The 26,900-nt window shown below is 42.1% G+C and overlaps 1 protein-coding gene and 1 non-coding gene across 2 annotated transcripts; both read left to right on the top strand.

Moving 5' to 3' along the window:
- On the top strand, positions 1-26,606 carry LOC104444862 (cysteine-rich receptor-like protein kinase 10). Its single transcript, XM_039312626.1, is given in 11 exon segments — positions 1-194; positions 23,480-23,639; positions 23,866-24,425; positions 24,677-24,781; positions 24,862-25,058; positions 25,223-25,433; positions 25,524-25,761; positions 25,952-25,983; positions 25,986-26,039; positions 26,042-26,100; positions 26,189-26,606. Coding segments are annotated over 11 exon segments (2,097 nt in total). The 5' UTR covers positions 1-22; the 3' UTR covers positions 26,498-26,606.
- LOC104446756 lies at positions 324-964 on the top strand. Its single transcript, XR_005551179.1, has 3 exons — positions 324-369; positions 595-690; positions 846-964. It is a non-coding gene; the product is annotated as an uncharacterized LOC104446756 (transcript).
- Positions 26,607-26,900: the final 294 nt, after the last annotated feature.

The raw sequence follows: 26,900 nt of genomic DNA, 5'->3' as shown, positions 1-26,900 counted from the left end.
CTCTTGAGTTGAAAGAGAGTCCATGGCCGTCTTTGAATTACTTTTGCTGTACTTGCATTCTTTCCAAGTTCAAGCAAAAAAGATTATCGATGCACCAAGAAATATTTCCTTCGCTTTCTGGATTTCATGCCTGATCCTCTTCATCCCAGGCACTCCTGTCGGTGCACAGACATATCTTCAAGAAAAGTGCGCAGATAGGGGCGAGAATGCTGCTAAAAACTATGCTCCTTATAGCAAGTTTCAAGACAACCTCAACAGCCTCCTCTCCAAGGGCAACTACGCTGATTACAACAAAGGACCCATTCACGGCTTTCACAACACAACGGAAGGCGAAGATCCGGACAAAGTTTATGGTCTCTTCCTCTGCAGGTAAATCACATGCGAAAGATGCCAAAAAATTCTACTTTTGAGTAATATCTACCAAATCAATCATTATAATCTTTGGAATCGACTCACCTAGAACTAGGGTTTATAATGGACCTGATATATTGGTCTCAATCGAAACCTCTACAAAATACGGTGATCCAATGCCAACTGAAAAATTACTATCCAGATTTAAGTGACTACTCTTGCAACTTTACTATTTCTCTTTAGAGGGGATGTTGCTGCCAATCTCTGTCAGTCTTGCATCCGTTCAGCTAGCAGCACGATCATAGAAAGATGTCCAGGACAGAAAGAGGCAATCATATGGTACGACGAGTGTTTCTTGCGCTACTCCAACAGATCATTCTTCTCTATCATGGAGACAACGCCGTTTCTTTTCATTGTCAACCCTGCGAACGATTCGGTTACCTTCAACAGGACTATGGAGCAAACTTTTGATAATGAGAAGGACTTTGTGGCAGAAGTGACGGATTTGTCGAGGAATGTGACGGACTTGGTGATCTTGTCAGAAAGCTTATACGCAACCTTAAACGTTAGTGTCTCAAGTTCAGTGACCCTTTACGGGCTTGCACAGTGCACCCCCGATATATCAAAATCAGCTTGTAAGAGTTGCTTGCTTTCTGCTATTGAAAAGTTTCCAACCATTCTTAATTATCAAAGGGGAGGTGGCAGAGTTCTTCAGCCAAGTTGTAATGTACGGTACGAACTGTATCATTTTTATGGGAAGACTAGAGGGAAAACCAGCACCGATTCCAGCATTAAAGGTATGAGTTATATAATGTTCCAAATGTGCACTCAGTTTGTAATGGTAAGCGTATAATGGTATCATTCCATTGCTTCTAATTCTCAATATGAGCTGTTTTATGTATCATATTGCACTTGACTTACTTTTACGATCTAAACTCTGATCATATTCTCTTGATTTCAATGAGTTCTTGGTAATATTTACACTTAGAAAGGAAAAAAAAAGTCTGCAGATTTGTGGTATGTTTAGATCCAAGGAATTTCTCTTTCTTGACAGGGGTAAAACAAAATCCATGGATTGCAATAGTTAGCTCAGTAATTGGATCAGGGTTACTAATAGTTATCGTGGGTTCGTGTATTTTTTTGAAGAGGACAAAGAGATTGAAGAAAGGTATAAGTGAATTCATCTTGCTTGCCATTGTAATGGCCATCTTCTAACCTTTACCTGACAAGAGTAAACTCTCGGACTCTCAGAGAAGGAAAACAACCAAAAGGTTCTGTTACTTCATCTGAGACAAGAAATCGGAGAAGAGCTTTCAAAGGAAAACTCTCGTGGAGAAAAGCCAGTGGCTTCTAAAAAATTCTCTCTGATGCGATTAGACTTCATACGCGCAGCCACAGGAAACTTCTCCAATGAATGTAAACTTGGGGAAGGCGGGTTTGGCTCTGTGTACAAGGTAAGCAATTTAGTGACTCAACGCCAACTTATGTGGAGACTAGGAAAATCTTCTAATGGTAGCAATCTGGCGGAGTCATTATCCATAGCATGAACTGAATCGAATTTTGGTTATCATCAGTAATTCTCAGATGGGGATCTCACCACTTACTACCCTGTTTCAGGCCACATTGGCAGATGGAAAAGAAATTGCAGTTAAGAGGCTTTCAAGAACCTCAGACCAAGGACTCATCGAGTTGAAGAACGAAGTCATCTTGATTGCCAGACTACAACACAGGAACCTCGTCCAATTATTGGGATGCTGTTTGGAAGAACATGAAAAACTCTTGATATATGAATACATGCCCAACAAAAGCCTGGATGCCTTCCTTTTTGGTTTGAGCTTTAGCAGATGCAATGAATTTTTGAGCTAGTTAATTTTAGTTTTATAAAGTTGAGTTTCATCTGAGTCTCTCATCTTTGACAGATTCGAATATAGGGCAATATCTAGATTGGAAGCTGCGCATGAACATCATCTGTGGAATAGCTCGGGGACTTCTCTATCTGCATGAGGATTCTCGCCTGAGAATTATCCACAGGGATCTGAAGGCTAGCAATATTTTGCTTGATGGCGAGATGAATCCAAAGATATCCGATTTCGGAATGGCAAGGATCTTCAGTGTAAATCAAGACAAGGCAAACACAAACAGGGTCGTTGGAACCTAGTAAGTGCCTCAATATCTTTCTACGTCCTTTACATGTTTTGACTGATTCAGTAGGCCAACAAAGGACTCTGATTATCTGCTCAACAACACCAGATAGAGCACATTCATATTTCAGAAGTTCCATACAGAAGTTTTACTTTTCTCTGTTTCTTACTTCCAACTAATTGTTCTTCATTATATAATTCTGGTCAGTGGATACATGGCACCGGAGTATGCAATGCAAGGACTCTTTTCTGTAAAATCAGACGTCTTCAGTTTTGGAGTTCTCTTGCTAGAGATAGTAAGCGGGCGCAAGAATAATGGTTTTCATCTCCAAGTAAAGGGTGAAAGCCTTCTCACATTTGTATGTTCCTAAACACCATCCCAGTTTAATATGAAATCAAAGATTTTCGTGTAGCTATGCTTGATAAATTTCCTTGCTAAATGACAGGCATGGAAGTTGTGGTCTGAAGGTCGAGCATTGGAACTTATCGATCCGTTAATTGATGAGTCATGTGATGAAGTTGAAGTGCTGAAATGCATACACATCGGTCTATTGTGCGTCCAAGAAGACCCGGCGGATCGACTGACTATGTCACTCGTGGTTCATATTTTAGCTGGCGATACTATCACACTCAGCCCCCCATCGCAGCCTGCATTCTCCGTTGGGAGAGATGCGGAAAAACTTGATCGTCCCTCAACTGTTAATGAAGTAACCCTTTCGGTTGTTGCGGCTAGGTGATCAAGTTTTATACAATGGAAATGCTGTTAGAGATAATTATGGTATATTTTGTCTTTTAGGACAGTGTATATATCTCCATTGTAATATATTTATATCATCCTACTTTCTATATTCATCACGTAAAGCTGCCCTATGTTCTCTTCTGTATATATACGAAATATATAGAAACTAAAGAATTCTTTCACATATTTCTTATCTTAGTGCTAGAGGTAGATTATCTTGAGCAAATTTTGAGTGCTCGAGTGGGACACATCCGAGTGCACTCCGGAGCACACCTTCACATATCGCGTAATGTGATTCATTTTTGTTATAATTACCGATATCCCTTTCTGAACATCAATTCTTAACATTTTCATCACGTACGAATAAACGTCAGCCTATTGCTGCGTAATCTACACACGTTGGTCGGTTCACTCTTCAGCACATGAAATCACCTCTTTGGATCTTTTCTCCCAACTCCATTTGACTTCCTCTTCGTCACATTGAGTTTGAGAGTTTGTTTAAGATAATTAAGATTTTTAACTTGATCCTCCATTTTTTAGGGTTGTGAATATATATTTCACTTGCTTGCGCGTATTGGTAATTTCCTATGCAATGCAAGGACTCTTTTCTGTAAAATCAGACGTCTCCAGTTTTGGATTTCTCTTGCTAGAGATAGTAAGCGGGTACAAGAATAATGGTTTTCATCTCGAACAGGGTGAAAGCCTTCTCACATTTGTATATTCCTAATCACCATGCCAGTTTAATATGAAATTGAAGATTTTCATGCGGCTATCCTTGTTAAATTTCCTTGCTAAATAACAGGCATGGAAGTTGTGGTGTGGAGGTCGAGAATTGGAACTTATCAATCCATTAATCAATGAATCATGTGATGAAGTTGAAGTACTAAAATACATACACGTCGGTCTATTGTGCGTTCAAGAAAACCCGATGGATCGACCAACTATGTCTCTCGTGGTTCATATTTTAGGAGGCGATACTATCACACTCAGCCAACCATCACAACCTGCATTCTCAGTGTGGAGAGATGTGAGTAAACTTGATCGTGTCGTGCCTAGTGACACGACCCACGGACAAAGCATGATCCAAGATCGTGACGGGCCGTGTCACGTACAAGGGGCTACCCGAGAGCAGCCCACAGTCGACCCATGAGCAGAACGAGTGAGAAGGCCCATGTGCAATCCATGAGCGGCCCATGAGCGATGTTCGAGCAGCCCATGACGGTTCGGCTGGTCGCGTGTCAGACGGACCTGCAACCCTGATCTTGCTTCTGACACACGCCCATGGTCTGCCCAAGGCCTGACAAGCGTGACCCATGGACTTCCCAAGGGACTGCCGTGTACAGACCATCGAGTAGTCTGTTGTATAGCTTTGTAATGATGATACGAATTTGAAATGGACCGTTGGATCGGAGGGACGATCAACGGCTGAGATGCGACCCGCTCTTGTATAAATAGGGATCCATCTCCCACTTTGTAAACAGTTCGTTCACAAGCAATATACACTCTCTTTGCCCATTCAGTTCTTGTGTTCGAGCGTGTGTGTGTGTAAGGTTGACTTGGGATCACTGATCCTAAGGCCACGCGGTGTTTGATCGACCAAAATTGATCGACCCGTGACAAGTGGTATCAGAGCCAACATTCCAAATACAATGGCTGATCCTCGCGCTGATGCTCCGGTCGTTCAAGGCGATGAGCGTGAAGATCGTGGGCGTCAAGCCGAGAGGAATACCCGGTTGAAGAAGGCCCGTGCTGCCTCGTGTGCGAGGGATCCGAAGGGAGATCTGGACAACCATCTGACGGCCATAGAGGAGACCGTCACGGACGTCCAGGCGTTGATGGACGACCTGCACTAGGCCGTTGAAGGAGCGGAAGCCGGTAGGGAGGAGTTCTTGGCCGAAGTGCAAGAGCTCCAAGCCGACATGGGAGAGCTCCGTGTTGAGGTGCAAGGATCCTTCATGCACGAGCTGCAGCAGCGGGATGAGACTTGGGAAGCCGCGATGGTGGCCATGCGGGCAGAAATGACGGAGATGAAGGGCAAGCTCGTGGAGCTTGAAGCGGCACGCGTGAACGGGGTGATCACCGTGCAGTCCCGTGCCGATGCAACCAAACCAAAGGAGTTCAAGGGCTCCCGGGTGGCAAAGGACGTGGACAACTTCCTATGGTACATGGAACGATACTTCTAGACCATGGGAACAACCGACGACATGATCCAGGTGAACACCACAGCCATGTATTTAGCTGATGATGCGCTTCTATGGTGGAGACGTCGGTCGGATGGTAGGAATGGCGATCCTATTGTGACCTGGGCTCGGTTCGTCGAGGAATTTCGGCGAACCTACTATCTCGCTTATGCGGAGGAGGAAGCTTGAGGGGAACTCAAGCGCCTAGAGCAGAAGGACGGAGTTCGTGACTATGTGAAGCGGTTCTCGGAGCTGCTTTGCTCCAAATCCCGTCCATGACCGAGACGGAGCGTTCCACCAATTCATGGGCGGACTCAAACCTTGGGTCAAACGGGAGCTCAAACGGTGCAATGCAACGAGACCTCACCACAGCCACTTTCGTGGCCGAGTCCCTGTTGAATATAGGCCGGCAACCGCCGCCAAGCCCGACTTTCGATCGAGAGAAAAGGCCAGGTGGGGAGATCGAGGCCGGTTCCCTCGACCAAATGCTTTGACGGGACCGCCTCGACCCCTCATAGGAATCAACACTGAGTTGAGCCATAGAGGATACCAACGCAAGGTACGCACATACAAGTGCTTCTTTTGTGACGGTCCCCATATGGCTCGGGATTGCTGAAGAGAGGAAAGTTGGCGGCCACGTGCAGGAGGACAAGCCGCGAGAGGAGGCGCGGTTGGGATCATTGCGGATCCTTGGAACGATCAAGGCCAAGAAGGCCAAAGAACCAAAAGGAATGATGTTTGTAGATGTGAAGATCGGAGGTACCACGATGAGCGCACTTGTGGATACCGGGGCGTTCGATCTGTTCATATCCAAAGAGGCCGCGAAGAAGCTGCATCTTCCGGTAGAGGCAAATGAGTCCGGTTGGCTCAAAACGGTGAATTTCAGAGAAGTCCCAACCAGCGACATGGCCAGGGGCGTGGAGTTCCACCTGGGTCCTTGGACCAGCAAGGAAGATATCGAGGTAATTCCCCTCGATGACTATGACTTCATACTCGGTTTGGGATTTCTCAATCGGATCAATGCGGGTGTCATGCCCTTCGCGGATTGCATATGTATCCTGGACAAGCGGTGCTAATGCATGGTCCCGATCTACTGTGAATCAGGATGCGATAGGAAGATGCTATCGGTCATGCAGCTATCCAAAGGGCTGAAGAAAGGCGAGGTGACCTTCTTGGCGGCATTGAAGGAGGAGGGTGCGGAGGAAAGCACGGTACCGGAAGAAGCATCCCGAGTCTTCGATGCCTTCCAAGATGTGATGCCGCCCAAGCTGCCCAAGAAGCTGCCTCCTCGGAGAGAGGTCGACCATCGGATCGAGCCGGTACCCGATGCTCGACCACCGGCCATGGCTCCCTATCGCATGGCCCCGCCCGAGTTGGAGGAGTTGAGGAAACAGCTCAAAGAGCTGTTGGATGCTGGATATGTTCGGCCATCCAAGGCCCCGTTCGGTGCCCCGGTCTTGTTCCAAAAGAAGCATGAAGAATCCCTCCATATGTGTATCGATTACCGGGCATTGAACAAGCTGACCGTCAAGAATAAGTACCCGATTCCCCTTATTGCTGACTTGTTTGATCAGCTCGGAGAAGCCCGTTGGTTCTCCAAGCTCGACCTTCGATCGGGATATTATCAAGTGCGGATTGCCGAGGGGGATGAGCCGAAGACAGCATGTGTGACCCGCTATGGATCATACGAGTTCCTTGTCATGCCATTTGGCTTGACCAATGCGCCGGCTACGTTTTGCACACTCATGAACAAGGTACTGCATCCGTTCCTTGATCGGTTCGTTGTAGTTTATCTTGATGATATAGTGATATATAGCCGGACGCTTGAGGAGCATGTTGAACATTTGAGTCGAGTTTTTCGGACCCTTCGAAAACGACTTGAATGTGAAACGTGAAAATGTGCCTTTGCACAAAAAGAAATTCCGTTCCTCGGGCACATCGTCGGGGTTGACGTGTGCGGATGGATGCGGCCAAGATCCGTGCCATTGTTGATTGGGAGCCACCAACCAAGGTGACTGAGCTGAGATCCTTTCTCGATCTCACAAATTACTACTGGCGCTTCATCCGGGAGTATTCGCGCCTCACCGTGCCACTCACGGACATGTTGAAGAAAGAAAGGCCGTGGGAGTGGACGGATCGGTGTCAAGAGGCGTTCGAGCGGTTGAAGCGGACCATGACCAAGGAGCCGGTGCTTATGCTGCCCGACTACACCAAACCATATGAGGTAGAGACCGATGCTTCTGATTTTGCCATCGGTGGTGTCTTGATGCAAGAAGGTCATCCAGTGGCCTTGAGTCCCGAAAGTTGAATGATGCGGCGACGATACACGGTCCAAGAGAAGGAGATGACCGCGGTGGTGCACTTCGCACATGGAGGCACTATATCTTGGGGTCCCGGTTCGTTGTGAGGACTGACAACGTGGCTATGAGCTACTTCCAAACTCAGAAGAAGCTCAGCTCGAAACAAGCTCGGTGGTAAGACTTCCTGGCCGAGTTTGATTATGCGCTGGAATACAAGCCCGGAAAGTCCAATTCCGTGGCCGACGCCTTAAGCAGGAAGTTCGAATTGGCCAATATGGTGAGCAGGCCTGATTGCCCATGGGTTGATCGTATCAAGGAGGGGCTGAAGCATGATCAAACAGCCCAAGACCTCCTTCGATACGCCCAAGAAGGCTTGACGAGGAGATTTTGGCTCGAGGATGACCTCCTCTACACCAAAGGACAGCGACTCTATGTGCCGCTCCATGGGAAACTTCAAAAGGAAGTCCTAAAAGAGTGCCACGACTCCAAATGGGCGGGACATCCGGGAATCCACCGCACCATGGCGCTCATTGAAGATCAATACTATTGGCCACATATGCGGGACGATGTGGAGACATATGTGCGGACGTGTCTTGTCTGCCAACAAGACAAGATAGAGCAACGGTCTCCCGCGGGGCTCCTTGAACCGTTGCCTATCCCGGAACGTCCATGGGAGAGTATCTCCATGGACTTCATTTTGAATTTGCCCAAGTCCGAAGGGTGTCGAACCCTCATGGTCGTGGTAGATCGCCTCTCCAAATATGCGACGTTCGTGCCAACAACAAAGGAGTGTCCAGCCGAGGAAGCCGCCAAGCTGTTCCTCAAGCACGTTGTCAAATATTGGGGCGTTCCACGCACGATCGTGAGTGATCGCGACCCTCGGTTCACCGGACAGTTTTGGACCGAGCTCTTCAAGTTGCTGGGGACGAGTCTCAACCTTTCCACCAGCATGCATCCACAGACCGACGGACAAACCGAGCGAGTGAATGGATTGCTGGAAATCTATCTTCGGCACTATATGAGCAACACGCAAGTAAACTGGGCACGGCTGATCGACGTGGCCCAATTTTCTTACAACTTGCAGCGGAGCGAGTCCACGAACCAAAACCCGTTCGAAATCGTGATCGAGCAGCAGCCGCTCACGCCAAGCGCAATCGCCTCGGGGTATCGAGGAAGTTGCCCGTCCGCATATAAGCTCGCTAAGGAATGGGGTGAACAGGCGGATTTGGCCCGGGCGTGTCTGAATAGGGTCGCGAAACGCACGAAGAAATGAGTCGACAAAAAGCGACGCCATGTGGAGTTTCAGGTCGGGGACTTGGTACTGACCAAATTGCACCTCGTCCTTCGGTACAGGAATGTGAACAAAGGGCTGATCCGTCGCTATGGAGGCCCTTTCCGAGTGATACAGCGGATCGGGAAGGTGGCGTACAAGCTGGACTTACCGCCCAAGCTTAGGCTACACCCCGTATTCCACGTGAGCATGTTAAAACCGTTTCATGTGGACGAGGATGATCCGGATCGGGGCACATCACAGCGAGCGCCCCTTGGGGCGAAGACCTCCTATGATCGGGATGTTGAGTGCATTATGGCCGATCGGATCATACGGAAGAAATATCGGGCACCAAGGAAGGAATACCTCGTCCGGTGGAGAGGCCTTCCCGAGAGTGAAGCAAGTTGGGAACCCTCCGAGGCTCTGTGGCAATTCAAGAAGCACGTTGAAGCCTTCCAAGCCACAGACGCGACGAGGACGTCGCCTGATTAGGTGAGGGAGAATGACACGGCCCACGGACAAAGCATGATCCAAGATCGTCCGTGACGGGCCGTGTCACGTACAGGGGCTGCAGAGAGCAGCCCACGGTCGACCCATGAGCAGAACGAGCGAGAAGGCCCATGCGCAATCCATGAGCGGCCCATGAGCGATGTTTGAGCAGCCCGTGACAATTCGGCTGGTCGCGTGTCAGACGGACCTGCAACCCTGATCTTGCTTCTAACACACGCCCATGGTCTGCCCAAGGCCTGACGAGCGTGACCCATGGACTTCCCAAGGGCCTGCCGTGTACAGACCATCGAGTAGCTTTTGAGTAGCCTGTTGTATAGCTTTGTAATGATGATACGGATTTGAAATGGACCGTTGGATCGGAGGGACGATCAACGGCTAAGATGCGACCCGCTCTTGTATAAATAGGGATCCATCTCCCACTTTGTAAATAGTTCGTTCACAAGCAATATACACTCTCTTTGCCCATTCAGTTCTTGTGTTCGAGCGTGTGTGTGTGTGTAAGGCTGACTTGGGATCATTGATCCTAAGGCCGCGCGGTGTTTGATCGATCGAAATTGATCGACCCGTGACACTAGTCATGAAGCTTTAACTATTAATGGAGTAACCCTTTCGATTGTTTCGGCTAGGTGACCGAGCATCATCACTTTTCCTTCAGTTTATTTCTCTTTTATTCAATGGAAGGTAGAATGATAATAATTATGGTGTGTGATCTCTTTAGCATTGTGACTGCCATTTCTGAATCATTTCCGTGATCATCAATTAGTAAGCGCAAGGTCCTGTTCAATTCGCCACTTATGTTCTATCAGAATGATACATATAATTGCTTGAGTAATATATCAATTCTACAAGTACCCCATTGATATATTAAAAAACTAAGCATAAATAAATTCTATATTCTAGCTTTGGTATATATATTGAAATCTAATTCGTGAAGAATACTAGGGTATTTAATACTAAACTACGGCTAAGTAGGAGTCCTGAATTCAATCTTTTAAGACCCTTATTTGTCTCTTTTACTATTATTTCTACACTTTAATTTTAGGCCAAAGTTCGGTTTACATGTGTTGAGGAGTGTCACAACCTCTCCGAAAGCGGGTTGGACCTAAACTTAGCTTGAGTTATCCCAAGCCTATACCAATTCACGACTTAGATTTAAGTTATTTAACATGCAAATGATTTTTATTTAAGAGTTGTCTTCAATTAGTTTATGGTAGGTCGATTAGACACCTAAGCAAAATAATGTGAGAATTATTTTACTCCTACGAACTAAAGATTTTGGGTATGGAGACTTGATCATACTAAATTACTCTAAAGCCATTTTGGTACATTTTCTCTTTTATTGTTAGAAAATGTTTAGTAGGCACCTTGGATCAATTTTATTACATTTTAACATGTGGGGCAATCATGCAAGTGTGCATATCACCAATTTAACAACAAATAAAGCAGTAAATAAATTGCATGAGGCACTCTATAGCAATGAAAGCATCTGCAATATTAGTTCAGAATTTACATCAACAATCCTAGATATGATTTATCATTAACACGTAGTCGCTCAATTGTTTTGTTTTGTTTTTTTTTTTTTTTTTTTGGTTTGCACTTATTTAAATGAAATCTATAAACTCTATGCAATGCAATGCAATGACGTACAAAAATGTCTAACTAAAATCACATGCAACATGTAGCCTATCATGCAAGCTATATGTCATGCGATATTAATTAAATTACCCAATATAATGACAGACAAAAATCAACGTAACTATTCTAACATGTCACACGCTTTAATTTGAACAATTCTTAAACATACAATTTCTAAAAAATAGGTGAACTAATTCTACACGACACGCAATTTCATGAACCTAACATATAATTATTAGATGACATGCGGGCAATGATATGACAGTGATGATGCCAACTTGACATCCACATGACTCTTTTTTTTTTTTTTTGTATTATTCATTAGTAAATTCGAAATTAATTAAATACTCTAATTTAAACATACAAACTATCCTATAGAAGAAAATTCAATTTATTCTAAAAGATATTTTTGGTGTTTTATTAAATTCAAATTATAAAATAACCAAAATAAGTATGCAATCTATCCTAAAAGAACTACAATCTAATCTTTTTGGATTTTTTTAAAGAAATAAATCAATTAAAATCAAACAAAAATTGAAAGAAGTCAAATCCAAAAACAAACACGCCATCAAATCACACGAGATATTATCGATATTTATCTAATTTCGAAAATAAATTGACGAATCATATCTCTCATATGAGATTAGATTGGCAAATTTTTATGACATCGCGAATAAAATGTCGGGCATTATATCGTATTTTGAGCATAAAACCGGACTGTTGGCTATTGCATTAGGAAAATTTCCTAATTCACAAGGAATCAAAAGAATTCTTTTCGGATATGGCAATATTGACCAGACATTCAAACAAGATCGCAATTTTATGGATTAGATAACGAGATATATGAAAATCAAATTAATTGAGTTTCTTACCAAATTTACGATGTTACGCTATGGATCACGAGAATCTCGGTGAGGATGACTGGCGATCGGCGGCGCTCACGGTTTCTCGGTAGTCGCCAGATGGGCTCCACAATACCTGCGAAACAGAAATTTCCAAGCTACGCAAGAGACCGAGAATCGTCGATGGACGGGGGCAAGGACAGCAGGTCTCGTTCCTTCGCTGTTGGTGTTGTGGGCTTGAAGCAGATCGGCACAGGAGCTCGCGGTGATGCTGATCACGGTGCGGTATCTTCTGTTCGTGCGTTTCTCACTTGCTGAATATTCTGCAATTCTGTCCGAGAACTTAAGCTTCTTTTGACTTTGACATCAAACTTCACCTTTTAAAAAAGCTTGGGCAAAGCAGGACAAATTTCACCACTTCTCTTGTATTGTGAACGCCCTCTTGTGCCCATTGAAGAGTCCAGACTCGCCGATGTCGCCAAGAACCTGCAAAGGAAAAGTGCAAGCGTGATTGACATGGGGGTTCCGTAAGAATTATTGTGGCCCATATTATGTGATTTATTATATGGTTTAATAAATCATTGAAATGCTATAAATAATTATTGGTTACGAGAAGGTACGACTCTAATAAAAATGAAAGGGTATATCGCTTTGATGGAATGCGCCTTTTCAATGAACGTATAAATAGAGTCCGTTCCTCTCTCTACCAAAAAAAAAAAAAACGAACAACAATAACTGAAAGGAATTTGGTATTCTCTCCTCCATCAATTGAATACATTAAGGTTTAGTGGGTTAAGGGAGAGAAATAGGATTTCTTCATTTGGTTCGAGTTCTTTCGGTTTTCTACAACGATCATCATCAAGTGCAACGTTATGGAGAAAGGTATGTCTTCATCTAATTGTGAAAATCATGAAGATCAAAAGATCATTGATTTGTTATGAATTTCCGCATCAAAGAAATATATGAATTATCTAACAGTTGGTATCATAGCAATTGGTTTATGATATCATGATTTTTCCGTTTAAAGAAATATTATAGTTTATGTTTGATGATTCATTGAACGATCCTGTTCGTATTATTTATTATTGTTAAAATATTTTCGGATGATTATGGTAAAAAAAATCCGAATGATGGAACGTTCTTCATGGATGAAAATGGCGAATAAAAGTTACTGTGCGCGAGTGAAAAAGGACAAAAATGGAAAAATTCGGAATTTTGAGGGCAAGTAAGAAACTCGCCGATTCCGGGGAAAATCCAGTGACCCACTGTTTGATTTCGGACTCACACCGTCGCACTGCCATGACGAACATTAGCCATGAGTTTTTCCGGTATATTGGTGTTCGCCGGAGGCTAATCAAGCGGCGGAAGCCGCGGTGGTGGAGGTTTTGTGTTCTGAAAATTTTGGTTTGATTTGGGGCCAATTTCTTGGTCATTTTCGCCGAAACTTAAACCCATGTGGTCGTGCTGGCATACTCCAGAAAACCCATTATTTTATTTGTGTCTAGGATGGGCTACCGGAGAAGAAATGGCCGGCGAAACCGGCGGAACGGCGAAAAATGGCGAAGAATCGCGTTTGTGCGCGAGGAAGAAGGCGTGGGCTCCACGTGCGCGCTGCGGTTGCAGGCGCATGGAACCCACATGCCACGCGCCGCCACGTGCGCGCAAGCGCTGCGCGCGCGGGGCTTCCCGCACGGTCGTAGGCGCATGCAACGCACGCGCCCACGCGTTGGACGCACGCGTGCGGGGCACGCGCCCGCGGCGGATGAAGGCGCGTGCTCGGCACGCGCCTGATGTCCCCGCATGCCCTTTTTACGTTTTTGCCCCTATGTCATTTTTAAAATTCCCATTTTGTCCTTCTCACAATTTATTTACTGTTCTGCCCTTGTTTAATTAATAATTACGATTCTGCCATTGCTGATTATTTACCATTTTGCCCCTGGATTATAATTTTATGATTCTGCCCTTTATGGAATTATGATTTTACAATTTTGCCCTTATGCTTTGATTGCATTTTATCCTTGTGTGCAATTTGGTAAATATTTATATTTTACAATATTAAAAATTCATATTATGAATGGTTTGTTAGTCACCAAAGTGGCCAAACCTTGAAGTTTTTGAATTTTGATATTGTAAATTATTTTATTCAATTACCCATGATTAATTGATGCTATGTATGAAATTGATATGTTTTATATTATTATTGGAGTTATGGGTATATTGAAGTTCATTTATTATAAGAACTTAGGGATTAACCCAAAGGTTAATTATTTTCTTATAATTCATGAACATGATCGTTGATAATTAATATGACTTGTTAAATTTGTTTGTATATCCAAAGATAACAAATAAATTTTAATAAGATATATTTACAATTATCAAATAAAAGTTATTAGCATCATTATGGTATATATATCTTTGTTTATCTTAGGATCGCCCAAAGGAGAACTATGATGTACATGTGTCATTTAGTTTGAATCTAATTAGGTGATATTCTCAAAGCATTAATGTATGAGTATTTTCTTGCACATTTGCAGTATCTATACCTGTTTCACTCCATTCGCACGCCTCATATGTTCCCTTATTCAATGGGATAAATTTTCCTGATTGGAGTGAACAAGTCCAGTTTCACTTAGGTGTCATGGATCTTGATTTAGTGCTTCAAGCTGAGAAACCAGCTGCTATTACTGATGAAAGTAGCGATGATGAAAAGTCTTTCCATAAAGCTTGGGAAAGATCGAACAGATTGAGCTTAATGTTCATGCGAATGACAGTTGCAAACAACTTAAAGACTTCTCTTCCCAAGACTAACAATGCTAAGGAATTTATGAAATTTGTGGAAGAACGTTCTCAAACTGCTGATAAGTCACTTGCTGGTACATTGATGAGCACACTGACCGCCATGAAATATGATGGTTCACGTACCATGCATGAACATATACTTGAGATGACGAATTTAGCAGCAAAATTAAGGACTTTGGGAATGAATGTGGATGAGTACTTTTTAGTACAATTTATACTTAATTCCTTGCCTCATGAGCAATATGGGCCATTTCAAATGAATTACAACACTATAAAGGATAAGTAGAATGTAAATGAATTGGCCAGTATGCTAGTTCAAGAGGAAACAAGGATAAAGAATCAAAAGGCTCATTCTGTTCATCTCTCAAGTCATCAAGAAGTTTGAAAGAATTTCAAGAGGAAAGGTGGAAGGAGCAAGAAGAAAGGACTACACATCCTGAATGACTCTTCAAAGGCTTCTCAAATCCACAAGAAGGAGCACAATCTTATTAAGTGTAATTTTTGCAACAAAATTGGACACTTGAAGAAAGATTGTCTGAAATGTAAGGCTTGGTTCGAAAAGAAAGGTAAGCCTTGTGCTTTAGTATGTTTTGAATCAAACTTTACTGAAGTTCCTCATAATACTTGGTGGATTGATTCTGGTGCCACCACCCATGTGTCAAATACAATGGAGGGATTTCTTACGATCCAAATTATAAAGCCAAATGAAAGTTATGTGATTACGGGGAACAGAAACAAAGCTCCAGTTGAAGGCATTGGCACTTATCGTTTAATCTTAGATACTGGGCATTATTTGGATTTGTTTCGAACCCTTTCTGTACCTACATTTTCTCGCAATTTAGTTTCTTTGCCAAGACTTGATGTGGCGGGATTTTATTGTAAGTTTGGATATGATTTTTTCAGTCTATTTAAGAGTGATACTCCTATTGGAACTGGAACTTTATGTGATGGTCTCTACAAATTTAGACTTGATAATACTTTTGTTGAGACATTATTGACTTTGCATCATAATGTTGGCACTAAACGAAGTTTGGTGAATGAAAATTCTGCTTACTTGTGGCATAAACGTTTGGGTCATATATCCAAAGAAAGAATGCAAAGATTAGTTTAGAATGAAATTCTTCCAAATTTGGATTTTACTGACCTTGGAGTGTGTATTGATTGTATTAAAGGTAAACAAACAAAACACACTAAGAAAGGTGCCACAAGAAGCAAAGAGCTTCTTGAAATTATATATACTGACATATGTGGTCCTTTCGATGTTCTATCTTTTGGTAAGGAAAGCTATTTCATAACCTTTATTGATGATTTTTCACGTTATGGTTACATTTATCTATTGCATGATAAGTCTCAATTAGTAAATGCACTTGAAGTGTATATTAAAGAGGTTGAGAGGCAATTAGATAGAAATGTGAAAATAGTAAGATCGGATAGAGGTGGTGAATATTATGGAAAATATGATGAATCGGGACAATGTTGAGGTCCATTTGCTAAATTCCTTGAAAGACATGCCATTTGTGCTCAATACACAATGCCAGGTACACCACAACAAAATGGTGTAGCAGAAAGGCGTAATTGTACTTTAATAGAAATGGTTAGGAGTATGATGAGTCATTCATCTTTACCCTTATCTTTGTTGATGTATACTTTAAAGACTTCTATGTACTTATTAAATAGGGTTCCTAGTAAGGCAGTTCCAAAGATTCCATTTGAACTGTGGACGGGAAGGAAACCTAGTTTACAACACCTGCATGTTTGGGGTTGTCAAGCAGAAGTAAGAATTTACAATCCACATGAAAGGAAATTGGATTCAAGAACGACCAGTAGTTATTTCATTGGTTATGCAGAGAAATCCAAAGGGTATAAATTTTATTGTCCTAATCATAGTACAAGAATTGTTGAATCTTCTTTACCAAAAAAAAAAAAAAAGAATTGTTGAATCTGGAAATGCTAAGTTCATTGAGAATGGTGATATCAGTGGGAGTGAAAGAATGCGTGATGCTTGCATTCAAGAAGTAAGGGTAGAAGTTCCTATACCCAAAGCTTCTAAAGTTGTTGTTCCTGATATTATAGTATAATCTAACAATAATCAAGAACGACAAATTAATGAACAAACACTCGATAATGGAGATGTCAATAATGAACCTCCAATTGGCTGAGTCACAAGAAATAGCATTAAGGAGATCTTAAAGAGAAAAAGAGGTTGGCTATTTCTTATGACTAAATGATTTATCTACAAGAGTCGAAATTGACTTAGGAATTGAAAATGATCCATTCATTTTCCCAAGCCATGGAATGTGAAGATTCTAATGAATGACTTAATGCCATGGAAGAAGAGTTAAAATCCATGCATCAAAATCAAGTTTGGGATATAGTTGAATTGCCTAAAGGATGTAAGAAGGTCGGGTGTAAATGGGTCTTTAAGACCAAACGCGACTCAAAAGGCAATATTGAACGACATAAAGCCAGACTTGTTGCAAAGGGTTTTACTCGAAAAGAAGGCATTGACTATAAAGAGACATTTTCACCAGTCTCTAAGAAGGACTCACTTAGAATCATTATGGCTTTTGTGGCTCATTATGACTTTGAGTTACACCAAATGGATGTAAAAACCGCTTTTTTTAATGGGAATTTAGAGGAAGAGGTTTATATGGACCAACCCGAAGGCTTTTCAGTTAAAGGAAATGAACACATGGTATGTAAATTAAAGAAGTCAATATATGGACTTAAACAAGCTTCCCGACAATGGTATCTTAAGTTTAACGATACCATAACTTCATTTGAATTTAAGGAAAACACCGTTGATTGGTGTATATATATGAAAATTAGTGGGAGCAAGTTTATTTTTCTAGTTACGTATGTTGATGATATTTTGCTTGCTGCTAATGATCTTGGTTTGTTACATGAAACCAAGAAATTTCTCTCTAAGAATTTTGAAATGAAGGATATGGGAGAGGCAACATATGTGATAGGAATAGAAATATTCCGTGATAGATCACAAGGATTATTAGGATTGTCTCAGAAAGCCTACATTGAGAAAATTTTAGAGAGATTTAATATGAGTAAATGTTCAGCAGGAATAGTTCCAATTCAGAAAGGTGACAAATTTAGTCTTATGCAATGTCCGAAAAGTGAATTGGAACGAGAACAAATGAAAAATATTCCTTATGCATCTGTTGTGGGGAGCTTAATGTATGCACAAACTTGCACCCGATCGGACATCGTTTGCTTTGTCGGAATCTTTGGGCGAGTATCAAAGTAATCGTAGAATGGATCATTGGAAAGCTGCAAAGAAAGTTCTTAGATATTTGCAAGGAACGAAGAATCATATGCTCACTTATAAAAGATCTGATCATCTCGAGGTGATTGGATATTCATATTCAGACTTAGCCGGATGTGCCGATACAAGAAAATCAACATTTGGTTACTTGTTTCTTCTGGCTGGAGGGGCAATTTCATGGAAGAGTGCGAAGCAGTCAATTATTGCTGCATCCACTATGGAAGCTGAATTTGTGGCATGCTTTGAGGCCACAATTCATAGATTATGGCTGCGGAATTTTATTTCAGGGCTTGTGATCGTTGACAGTATTGCCAAGCCGCTGAAAATTTATTGTGATAACTCTGCAACAGTTTTCTTCTCTAAGAACGACAAGTATTCTAAAGATGCTAAGCATATGGAGATCAAATACTTGTCTGTCAAAGAAGAAGTTCATAAACAAAGAGTGTCAATTGAGCACATTAGCACCAATCTTATGATAGCAGATCCCTTAACAAAAGGACTGCCGCCCAAAACATTTAATGAGCATGTTGGAAGGATGGGCATTATTGGACGTCATTAATGTTTATATTATGATTGTATTGAGTTTACGTATTTGACACTTTGAGCTCACTTACGTGTTTCTGATATTTCCTGTTTTCTATTTAGTATACAATATGGAAATAGATGAATGTTAAACAGGATAGTTTCTAAAGAAACATTATGGTTGGACTATTACTGTACTTCTCATTTATGGATCATGTTAAGTAAAGTGCTATAGTTGTAGTACATAGAAGGGACTACGTCGATTAATGACATACAACCGCTATGACTCGCATTAGTTTTCTTTACTTAATTCTGATTATTATGTGATTGCCAATTTAATAAAATTTTATAGCATAATCTTATTGTGCACATTACAGTCTTTATTAAACCATGAAAGGAACATCATATGGGCCAAGTGGGAGAATGTAAGAATTATTGTGGCCCATATTATGTGATTTATTATATGGTTTAATAAATCGTTGAAATGCTATAAATAATTATTGGTTACGAGAATGTACGACTCTAATAAAAATGAAATGGTATATCGCTTTGATGGAAGGCGCCTTTTCAATGAACGTATAAATAGAGTCCGGTCCTCTCTCCACAAAAAAAAAAAAAAAAAAAACGAACAATAATAACTGAAAGGAATTTGGTATTCTCTCATCCATCAATTGAATACATTAAGGTTTAGTGGGTTAAGGGAGAGAAATCGGATTTCTTCATTTGGTTCGAGTTCTTTCAGTTTTCTACAACAATCATCATCAAGTGCAATGTTATGGAGAAATGTATGTCTTCATCTAATTGTGAAAATCATGAAGATCAAAAGATCATTGATTTGTTATGAATTTCCGCATCAAAGAAATATATGAATTATCTAACAGGTTCGCCGGCCTCAGGAGGCTAGCCGGCATCATGTGACTCAGCGAGGAGGTATCAGGACAGCATCGCCGTGTTGCGGGGAGCCAGAGGCACATGTAGCCCGGTCCACGATTTGTTGTCGTAGGTGGTCTGTTCGGCAATAGCAGACTCGGCAGGGTTCTTGGCTTTTAAGTGTTGCCGAGCGTCAATTAAGGGATGCAAGGAGCGTGGCACGAAGGGCACTCGAGTTGCTGCTGTGATGAAGAGTAGCAACGAGGAAGCGTCACAGCCGTTGGTGGGAGCTTGGCAATAGGAAGTGAGTCGCGACCGTCGACAGGAGTTGAGCTGAAGTGTCAAGCACCGTTTTCACGAATGTGCCGGACAGAACGCGGGTCTTCTCTTTTTGCTTTTTCACTGGACACTCTCTTTGGAGATGAAAGTGTCCTCTTCTCTATTCACAGACCCCGAGAACCTGCAAGAAGAGAGAACATATTGGCTGCATCTCTGAGGCCAGCTCAGCAAAAATTCAGTCTACGGCCTCACAAGTCATTTTCTGTCTCCACTTCTCCCTTTCTCACCCTTTCTTCTCTCTCTTCATGTCTTCCTCTTTTTCTCTCTCCTCCGCCTAACCCCTTTTCCCTTCTTTGAGCTTGACCTTGAGCCCGACCTCGGACACATTGCCATTTCTTCCGGCACATTGTCTCCATCTTTACTTAATTCTTCCTCAACCTCCACCGCCGCCACCTCCTATTCAACTCCTCCTGCATCCTATACGTTTGCACCCACGTCGATGAACCATGCCTTTGCCTCCGCCTCGCCGTTTCCTAAGCCGACCCTAGTCGACTTTGAACCAACCTACATTTGAGGTCAAGCTGAGCTCTAGATCACAAATCTTGGCTCGCTCGACCTTAGATCCAAAATCTGAGGCTCAAGTTCATCGGCCGAGCTCGAGCTCGATGACGAAAGATTGAGACGGCGATGAGATGGTGGACTGAGATGACAGTGAGGAGGTGGTAGTTACATTTGTGCTTGTCCCCGTCGGAGTGAAAGGAAGAAGATTTTTTTTTTTTTTTTTAAAGAAAAAAGAAGAAGAGAAAAGGAGTCAGGTAGAGGAAACAGAGGAAGAGGAAGACATGAAGAGGAAGAGAGGGCGAGGAAGGGAGATAGAGATTGACTTGTGGGGCTGTGAACAACACATGTCGCAAAATCAATGGATCATTTTTTTTTTCTGAGCTAGCCTCAGAGCTACAGCCAATATTTTCTCGCAAGAAGAAAAGCAATTCTTGCTCTCTCTCTCTCTCTTTCCACGCCATTTCTGTGGCACGATTTTTCTCAATGTGCTGCCTATTCTATTGATTGGATTGATCGAGTAATGGTCGTGATGACATGGAATCGACCGAGTCGATTGATCGATGGTTCAATCTAATGTGATGATGTGATTTATTGATGTGATTCGATTATTTCATGAATCATACTGACTTGCATGAATGTACCGGGGTAAAGGTAAGTCATCTGACTCGTGTTTGTGCTTAGGCAGCCCTTAGAGTGTATTCTCTTCCTAGTCAAGTCTTAAGGGATGAACTTGCTGAGACGTCGTCTCATCCCGTTGTGGGATACATTTTCAGGTCCTTAGATAGCCGCTCCTCTCGAGTGTTTTGGACAATTGAAGAAAGTCACAGAACAGGTATTTACATCCCACTTCATGGGAGCCCTCGAGGATGAGTCTATGAGCTCATAAGGTTCATGGTCTGGGTCGATGAGGCTTTACCCCACAAGGTATCTCATCAATTCAGATCATGGTACCGACGTGCGCGGGATGGACAGAGAGGGGGTCCCATACCGGAGTCTGAGATACATGTGTATGTGTTGGAGGTTGCTTTTGGAAAAGGCACAACAGATCCTCTCGATGGGTCGGTGGTGGACTCGTATCTGTCAAATCCAGGGATCCCGGTGTATTCAGCTAAAGGCTCCAATGAGAATGAGGATGAGGATGAGGAGGAGGAAGAAGATCTGTAGTTTTATATAACCCTCCTGTTTTACAAATCTTGTTTTATAGACCGGTATTGTATATGACATAGTTTGGTATGTATATATAAGTGTGGCTTAGTTTGATTTTAAAAAAATTTGGTCCTACTTGCCTATCCCATTTTGTTGTTGTCTAGGAATTATTTATTGGCTTCCACATGCGTATTAAAAAGAATGGGTCGGCGACGCGTCCTAGGACGTCGCTATTTAATCGACCGTTAAGGGATGGGCACGCGCTCGGAGGATCGGGGCGTGACAATAGCTTGTTTAGTTCACATGATACCATTAATGCCATATGCTGCCCAATTCGATGTAGTCCATGTTTATGATGATTCACTATGTTTGTGCTATGTTCACTAATGAGTGAAGTTAAGATCTTGTTGTTTAATGCCATACTTTATCCTTTACTGGGCATTGTTGCTCACCCTTTATTTTTCCTCTTAGATCATTAGCTATGAATGTGACACTCTTGGTGACTTATGGCACGCCTGTGCGGGTAGATGGCATGTATAGGAACTTTGAGGATCAAGATTCTTGTCTTGTTTTGACTTGTTATGTTTGTACTGTCTGGATAAATGATAGATGCCATAATCCTTTCTCGATGTGATTTGTGTCCGTGTACCTCAACGTGAATGGGAGATTGTTTGTGTCCATCCGTTGGTAATGTTTTGGGCATGGAGTACGAGGCACGCGAGATATGGAGGGATGTAGTGAATGAGGAAAACTACCAGGTTGATGAGTTAGGCACCTTTTTGACCTCTCCCAAGTGTTTTGTTCAGGTCATCTTGATAGTATTTTGCTATGTTTGTAATTGTTAAGATGTCGCTTTCCTCTTGTAATCTCTACTTATGATGAATGAAATGAAAGCACGTCATTATGGAATTTGTTTCTGAGTAAAATTTCCTTATATTAAAAATGTATACTCTTCCCCTTGCGTAATAAGAATGAAAGATTATAGTCGAGGGTCTAAGGTGATGCCTGGGACGTCACAAAAGTTAATATTCGAAACTTGGTCGTGGATTTCTATATTATTTTTTAAATTCTAAAATCTGATTTAATTTTGAGCTCAAATTCGAAGCATATTTTAACAAGGGTTACTCATTTAAAGCGTAGAAAAATACATATAGAAGAAATTCGAACAGACATCACGAGCTGTCGACATATAAAAGGAGTGTTAGATTTTGAAGAGCCAAAAATCAACATTTCAAAAAAGTGGTGAGTTCTTCTTAGTCTCGTGTCTTCGTCAACGAGCAATGGACATTCATGGGAGCATCGTACTTGTTTTTTCTACGAAAAACGTATGTACCCCTATTCCTTCCGAGCAGGTCTCACCTGATGATAGTCCTCCGGTCCCACACATCGAAAAATTTCTATGCTTCTGGATGATTCTGAGAGGACGTGCACGTGTGGCGATTCCAACCGAGCCTTGAACGAGGAGAGGAGGAACATGTGATTCATAACCATTGCCGAGTCTTTGTCGGGTCTTTTCGGTTTGTATCTTAGGTTGGTTTTAAACCATTTAGGGGACAAAAACCTTTGGTTTTTTTTTTGTCATAAAAAACCTTTGGTTGATTTATTTATATTTAGTGCCGGTCCTTATGGGGTGTTTTTGGGTCCCCCTCCCCTGATTTTTCCTCTGGTAGGGCAAGCCAGGAACGGTCACCCTCATTTCACCTGGAAAAAGAAGCCAATTGGATCACCCCGTTGATGAAGGAACGTAGAAATTGGACTAATTCGTCTTTGCCAGCCCCGGCATCTGGGAAAGCAGCTGCAAACTTGGTTCTTGATCAATTTCTTTACCTCGGCTTCCAGAAGTTGCTTATTATTGTACTCCTCTTGAGTTGAAAGAGAGTCCATGGCCGTCTTTGAATTACTCTTACTGTACTTGCATTCTTTCCAAGTTCAAGCAAAAAAGAAAATCGATGCACCAATAAATATTTCCTTCGCTTTCTGGATTTCATGCCTGATCCTCTTCATCCGAGGCACTCCTGTCGGTGCACTGACATATGTTCAGGAGCGGTGTGCAGATAGGGGCGACTACGCTGCTCCTAGCAAGTTTCAGGACAACCTCAGCAGCCTCCTCTCCAAGGGCGACTCCGCTGATTACAGCAAAGGACCCATTCGCGGTTTCTACAACACAACGGAAGGTGAAGATCCGGACAAAGTTTATGGTCTCTTCCTCTGCAGGTAAATAACAAGCGAAAGATACCAAATATTTCAACTTTTGAGTAATACCTTCCAAATCAATTGTTATAATCTTTGGAATTGGCTCGCTTGGAACTAGGATTTATAATGGACCTGATATATTGGTCTTAATTGGAATCCTCTACAAAGTTCGGTAATCCAATGCCAACCTAAAAATTACTATCCAGATTTAAGTGACTACTAATGCGACTTTTCTATTCCTCTTTAGAGGGGACGTTGCCGCCAATCAATGTCAGTCTTGCATCGGTCAAGCTAGCAACACCATCATAGAAAGATGTCCAGGACAGAAAGAGGCGACCATATGGTATGACGAGTGTCTCCTGCGCTACTCAAACAGATCGTTCTTCTCTGTCATGGAGACAGCACCGATTATTTTTGTTATCGACCCTGAGAGCAATTCAGTTACCTTCAATAAGATTGTGGAGCAAACTTTCGATAATGACGACTTTGCGGCAAAAGTGACAGATTTGTTCGCAAGAAATGTCACAGACAATGCGATCTCCTCGGAAAGCTTATACGCAACCATAAACGTTAATGTCTCAAGTTCAGCGACCCTGCATGAGCGTGCACAGTGCACCCCTGACATCTCAAAGTCAGCTTGTAAGAGTTGCTTGCTTTCTGCTATCAAAGAGTTTCCTACCGCTCTTAATCATAAAAGGGGAGGTACAAGAATTCTTCAGCCAAGTTGTTATGTACTGTACCGAATGGATGTTGCTGGGGAACCTGGAGGACAAGCACCAGCACCAGCACCTTCTGCAACCAGTAAAGGTATGAGCTAAATAACACTCAAAATGTACACTCAAATTGTCAGTGGTAAGCGCATAATGGTATCATTCCATTGCTTCTAATTCTCAATATAAGCTGTTTTATGTATTGTATCGCACTTGACTTGCTTTTACGATCTAAAAGATCATACTCTCCTGCTTTCAACGAGTTCTTGGTACTATTTACACTTGGTGAAAAAAAAGTCTGCAGATTTGTGGTATGTTTAGATGCAAGGAATTTCTCTTTCTTGACAGGGGTTCCATGGATTGCAATAGTTAGCTCAGTAGTTGGAGCAGGGTTACTAATAATCATTCTGGGTTCGTGTCTTTTTTTAAAGAGGACAAAGAGATTGAAGAAAGGTATAAGTTTCATCTTGCTTGCCACTGGAATGACCATCCTCTAACCTTTACCTGACGAGAGTACACTCTTGGACTCTCAGACATGGAAAACAACCAAGAGGTTCAGTTACTTCATCTACGACAAGAAATTGAAGAAGAGTTTTCAAAGGAAAACTCTCGTGGACCGGCGGGTTCTCAAGAATTATCTCTGATGCGATTAGACATCATACGTGCAGCCACAGGAAACTTCTCCGATGAATGTAAACTTGGGGAAGGGGGGTTTGGCCCTGTGTACAGGGTAAGCATTTCAAGGACTCAACACGTATTTATGGGGAAATTGGGAAAATCTTCTAATGGTAGCAAACTGGCAGAGTCATTATCAATGGCATGAACTGAATCGAATTTGGTTATCATTAGTAATTCTCAAATAGGGATCTCACTACTGACTTTACGCTGTTTCAGGCCACATTGGCAGATGGAAAAGAAATTGCAGTTAAGAGGCTTTCAAGAACCTCAGGCCAAGGACTCATCGAGTTGAAGAACGAAGTCATCTTGATTGCCAGACTACAACACAGGAACCTCGTCCGATTATTGGGATGCTGCTTGGAAGAAGAAGAAAAACTCTTGATATATGAATACTTACCCAACAAAAGCCTGGATGCCTTGCTTTTTGGTTTGAGCTTTAGCAGATGCAATGAATTTTTGAGCTAGTTAATTTTAGTTTTTAAAGTTGAGTTTCCATCTGAGTCTCTCATTTTGACAGATTCGAATATAGGGCGATATCTAGATTGGAAGCTACGCATGAACATCGCCTGTGGAGTAGCTCGGGGACTTCTCTATCTGCATGAGGATTCTCGCCTGAAAATTATCCACAGGGATCTGAAAGCTAGCAATATTTTGCTAGATGGTGAGATGAATCCAAAGATATCCGATTTCGGAATGGCAAGGATCTTCGGTGCAAATCAAGACAAGGCAAACACAAACAGGGTTGTTGGAACCTAGTAAGTGCCTCAATATCTTTCTACGTCCTTTACATGTTTGACTGATTCACTAGGCCAACAAAGGACTCTAATAATCTGCTCAACAACACCAGATAGAGCACATTCATATTTCAGATGTTCCATCTTGAAATTTACTTTTCACTGTTTCTTACTTCCAACTAATTGCTCTTCATTATGTAATTATGGTTAGTGGATACATGGCACCGGAGTATGCGATGCAAGGACTTTTTCTGTAAAATCAGACGTCTTCAGTTTTGGAGTTCTCTTGCTAGAGATAGTAGCGGGCGCAAGAATAATGGTTTTCATCTCCAAGAACAGGGTGAAAGCCTTCTCACATTTGTATGTTCCTAATCACCATATGAATTAAATATGAAATCGAAGATTTTCGTGCAGCTGTCCTTGTTAATTTTTCCTTGCTAAATAACAGGCATGGAAGTTGTGGTCTGAAGGTCAACCGTTCGAACTTATCGATCCGTTAATCAATGAGTCATGTGATGAAGGTGAAGTGCTGAAATGCATACACATCGGTCTATTGTGCGTTCAAGAAGACCCAGCAGATCGACCAGCTATGTCACTCGTGGTTCATATTTTAGGAGGCGATACCATCACACTCGGCCGACCATCGCAGCCTGCATTCTCAGTTGGGAGAAAAGTGAAAAAACTTGATCGTTTCGGGCACACTCAAGAAGCCTCAACTGTTAATGGAATAACCCTTTCGGTTGTTACGGCTAGGTGACCAAGTATTATACAATGGAAATGCTGCTAGTAATAATTATGGTATATTTTATCTTTTAGGACTGTGTATATATCTCCATCGTAATATATTTATATCATGTTATTTTCTATATTATCATGTAAAACTAACTTATGTTCCCTTCTTTATATATACAAAAATATACAGAAACTTAAAAATCCTCTGCTTCGCATTATCACATATTTCTTATCTTAGCGTTAGAGTTAGAATCTTGAGCAAATTTTGAGTGCTCAAGTGCAACACACCCGAGTGCACACCCGGAACACACCTTCACATCCCGTGTCATGTGATTCATTTTTATTATAGTTACTAGTATCCCTTTCTCAATGTCAATTCTAAACATTTTCGTCATGTACACATAAACGTCAGCCTATCGCTGCATAAC

The sequence above is a fragment of the Eucalyptus grandis genome, chromosome 5, assembly GCF_016545825.1.
Source record: "Eucalyptus grandis isolate ANBG69807.140 chromosome 5, ASM1654582v1, whole genome shotgun sequence".
In the NCBI taxonomy this organism is placed as follows: domain Eukaryota; kingdom Viridiplantae; phylum Streptophyta; class Magnoliopsida; order Myrtales; family Myrtaceae; genus Eucalyptus; species Eucalyptus grandis.
The sequence above is the reverse complement of the archived record's forward strand: the minus strand, read 5'-3'. Positions and strand labels throughout refer to the sequence as shown.